General features: G+C 35.0%; 1 protein-coding gene across 3 annotated transcripts in view; it reads right to left on the bottom strand.

The window, feature by feature from the left end:
• Positions 1–3,997, bottom strand: part of LOC109837610 (mediator of RNA polymerase II transcription subunit 31) — a 20,218-nt gene that overhangs the window by 12,597 nt on the left and 3,624 nt on the right. For all 3 annotated transcript variants that reach the window (XR_002246339.1, XR_002246338.1, XM_020405929.1), the window contains exons 2-5: positions 2,458–2,534; positions 2,275–2,372; positions 336–432; positions 119–197 (exon numbers count right to left, since the gene is read on the bottom strand). Coding sequence is in view for 1 of the 3 variants with exons in the window: in XM_020405929.1 (XP_020261518.1) it covers positions 119–197; positions 336–432; positions 2,275–2,372; positions 2,458–2,519 (336 nt within the window). In the remaining 2 variants the exon portion in view is untranslated. The remainder of the gene's footprint in view (positions 1–118; positions 198–335; positions 433–2,274; positions 2,373–2,457; positions 2,535–3,997) is intronic.

Below are 3,997 nucleotides of genomic sequence, written 5' to 3'. Positions count from 1 at the left end.
ATATATAGTTGGATCAAATGAATTTAATTTAACTAGATTTCATCAAAATCAGTAGTTGAGTCACACTTAAAAGGAATTGTAACAGCCAACAAATCACTATATAAAAAGAAGATAAAACCTTGTTTCCTGGATGTGCCATAGCATTACGAAAGTTTGCATTTTGAAGGAGTTCAAGGAAGAAAAGGCAATGCGGATACCTGAAAACATCACAAAATAGAATGTAACCAGGTTCATTTGAATATAGCCAAAAAAACAAAACATTTAAAACTCTGATACATAGGGCTGGACAATAAAATCATGACAGATTTATAGAAAGTCAGTATAAATGAGCTCACATTATAAATTTAATGTACTCTGGTCGTTGCCAATACTGAAGATATTTCAAGTATCCAATAAAAGCCTCATCTTCAAAGTATCTGTTTTGAGCCAAATCTGTTCAAGAAATAAAAAATCAATGCACGGAGTGCTAATGAAAACAATGAGACAATGTAATTTCACATTCATGAACATATTTTGCAACTAGAGAAAACTAGTAAACTTAGCTTTACAGAGTGAACCCATGTCTGGGGTTGGAAGTGAACCAAATAATTAATAAACAGTTCGGTTATTATTCGTCCAGATATTCGGTCAACTTTGATTCGATCGTTCATTTAATACTAAACAAATAATTTTTAGCATTCGACTTATAAATGAATAGAATTAAACCAAAGGTACGTTCGATTCGGTTGATTATTAACTATTCGATAACTTTTTACATTTAGTCTATTAATTAAACTTATTACAAATATTACCTATCTAAATTTTTATTTACAACTATTACCCACATATAAATATTTAAGTTGATGGAATCCAGTGCTTCACCTTCATTTCTTTTTCCGCCTCCAGATCTCACGCCTCTCTCTCTCTCTCTCCCCCCACCAACAGATTCATTGCTCTCTCTCAAGCTCTGTCGTCTTCCCCCTCGCCGGCGAATCGAGTGCTCTCTCTCAAGCTCCGCCTTCTTCCCCCTCACCAGCGGAGCCCTCTCGCTGTCTCAAGCTCCACTCTCTTCCCCCTCGTCAGCCGAACCTTCACACCCTCTCGCAGTCTCCCTCAGCCTTCGCTGATTTACCCCCTTGGCCTCGAGTTTCGACAGTCACAGTCTCTTCCCTCTCGACCCTTCCTCAAGTCTCGAATCTCGACTCTTCATCTGCGAATTGAGCTCTTCATTAGCACTTTAGTCCCCTCGACTTCACCATCAGGATCTCCGTTAATCGCTACCTCCCCAAGCCCAACGAAACTCCACCGGCGTCGCCTCTACCTCCCCAACCTACAACTCCTTCATCAAAATGTAAGTTGAGGCTTAAAGTTACATTTTTTTAAAATTTTGATCAGAGATTTGATTTATCAATTTCTATAATGATTACAAATTATAATGATATAATCCTACAATTGAAGTCCAATAGTTTTGGGCTCTGACTAAATTGTTGCAATTTTTTAACTTTGATCAGAGATTTGATTTTTCTTTAATTTCGAATAATTGATGAATAGATATCGAATATTAAAAGAATAATGCAGGGAAAATCACAGTTTGTTGTTAAACAAATATTCGCGAATAATTATCGAACTCGAATAAATGTTGTCGAATCGAATTTGAATGATCATTTAGTATTTGACTCGAATATGATCATGAATTCGAATATATGAAAATGAACCAAATCCGAATTTGAATAGGTAGTTGTTCGCTTCGATTCGGTCGTTTACCTGCCCTACCCATGTCCAACACAAGAAATCACATAAACAACATTAGTTTTACAAAATATATTGAGATTCCTTTGGAAAATTCTTTAGTAAGAAAGGCATCTTCACCTTCAATCATACATCCAGCTAATAAATCATACATCCAGCTAATAACAGTTAGCTAATAACAGTTCAGTGATTATGTGTGGTAATTTGATCACTAGAGTAATGTCACCAAGACAACCTTCAAGGAAAAAATTTAACAATACATCACAACTCACAATAGTCTGTCTAAAAGGCACACGTGCTAAGAACCACATCATTGAGTTCAACAACAATGATCAACTTTATGGTGTAATTTGAAATCTTTATGGCTACACTTGCCACTTGGCAAGGTCATCCAATAATTGAACTATATCTCAATTTCATAATTACAAAATAAAGGAATTTATTCTCAAAATAATAAAGGATTAAAACTAACATTAGTAAAGATAACTTTGCCTCAAACCAATCACAATTCCAACAAGCCCATTAATTAACTCTAATAAAACTTACAGTGAATATAGGTTGGATTCGCTAAGCACTGCACAAATTCAAGTTCAAGAAGGAATCTACGTTTGCCGTCATCGGGATCCTTGTACTTATTCTTTGATCTGCAAGCAAAATTATCATAAGAGACAAATTCGAGCCCTAAAACCCTAAAATGGATTGAAAAGTAAATTAGGACAAGGTACTTGCGCTGACGAGGGTTCAGTTGAGGGATCGAGGGCAGCGTCGTCGTCTTTGATAGAAGAAGCCATTAGGGTTTTGGAAGCCTGAGAGCAGAGAGGTTCGTGATTTGAGAAGAAAACTATTGAGATTGAAGTGAATATAATTTGATATTGAAATTGTACTCAAACTACAACAAAGAGTTTAGTAAAGGGTGTCATTGCATTCAATACTAAAGAAGAGTTGCAGATAAGAAATACATATCGATCAAACATAATTTCTTCATGTCCAACCTCCCCTAAGAAATAGTTGGTCATGTGCTTGGTGCCATCATCTTGAATGCATGAATCATACAAAATGTCGATTGCTGAATGCGCATCCTATCAGGACGCCACGCACAATGCGGGGCATTCTGATCCAACCATGAGAACCACAATGGGGTATTTTGGTAAAAATCATGTGTCATGCGTGGAGATATTCCCGCCTATGCTTCTGTTTTGATAGGAATATTACTCTCGATTGCTGCCTCCTTGCACAATATAGTGTAGAAGAAACTTATGATAGTAATATAAGATCCATTAACATTCTTCGTTATTAAATCTTTGTGGGTGGCACAAACTTCTTGTTTCCTAATTTTTTGCATCACAAGATTAGCGCAACCAGTACTAGAACGTCTATCATTGACCGATTCATCCAAATCTACAATTACGAGATCTTCTGCATGGGGATGATGAGGTTTTATAGATATGATACTCTTCTTTAAGGATGAATCTTCGAATACATTTTATTAATTGACTGATAAAGTCAAATGTATAAGTAATTTCTAATGGAATAATGGAAAGATATAACAATCTCCATCAAAACCTTTGGTATTGATGAACATCTTTGATGAACTCCTTACCATAATTTCGCTATTAGTTGCTTAATCTTTCATATTTTAAAATTAGTACCTCAAATCACTAAAATTGCTATTCGACCCTTCAATTCTTAAGTTATTTTGAAACCAATTTTTAATGAAGACTAGAAGTAGTTTTTTTGGGGATTATTTTGAAACAACTTACGAGGGCTAATAGCAATTCAGATTTGATGGGCTAATTCAAATATGAAAGATCATGCGACCAATACTGAAAAGATTCTTTTATCCAAAAGACCATAATATCTATTAACTATTTGAAGCATGGAGTATAAATTTGAGGATTATTGCAAATAAGGGGCAAAATAGTATTTATGTAGTTTTAAGATTAGTTGTTAAAATATTTATGACATGAAAGATATAGGGGAAAAAAGAAGAAATTTTGCCATGAACTTTCCATCAAATATATGCCCATATATATATTTAAAAAGTAACTAGGGTGTTATAATTAATTATCTGATTGACAAAATAAGAGGGGGAGTTAAAATGAAGTCTCGCTTGGCTTTCACGATTTCAATATCAAATTATATTCACCTCAATCTTCGTAGTTTTCTTCTCAAATCTTGAATCTCTCTGCTCTCAGGCTTCCAAAACCCTAATGGCTTCTTAATGGCTTCTTCTATCAAAGACAACGACCCTACCCCCGATCCCTCAACT

This window comes from Asparagus officinalis, chromosome 4 (genome assembly GCF_001876935.1).
Source record: "Asparagus officinalis chromosome 4, Aspof.V1, whole genome shotgun sequence".
NCBI classification, from domain to species: Eukaryota; Viridiplantae; Streptophyta; class Magnoliopsida; order Asparagales; family Asparagaceae; genus Asparagus; species Asparagus officinalis.
This window is presented reverse-complemented; position numbering and strand designations above follow the sequence as displayed.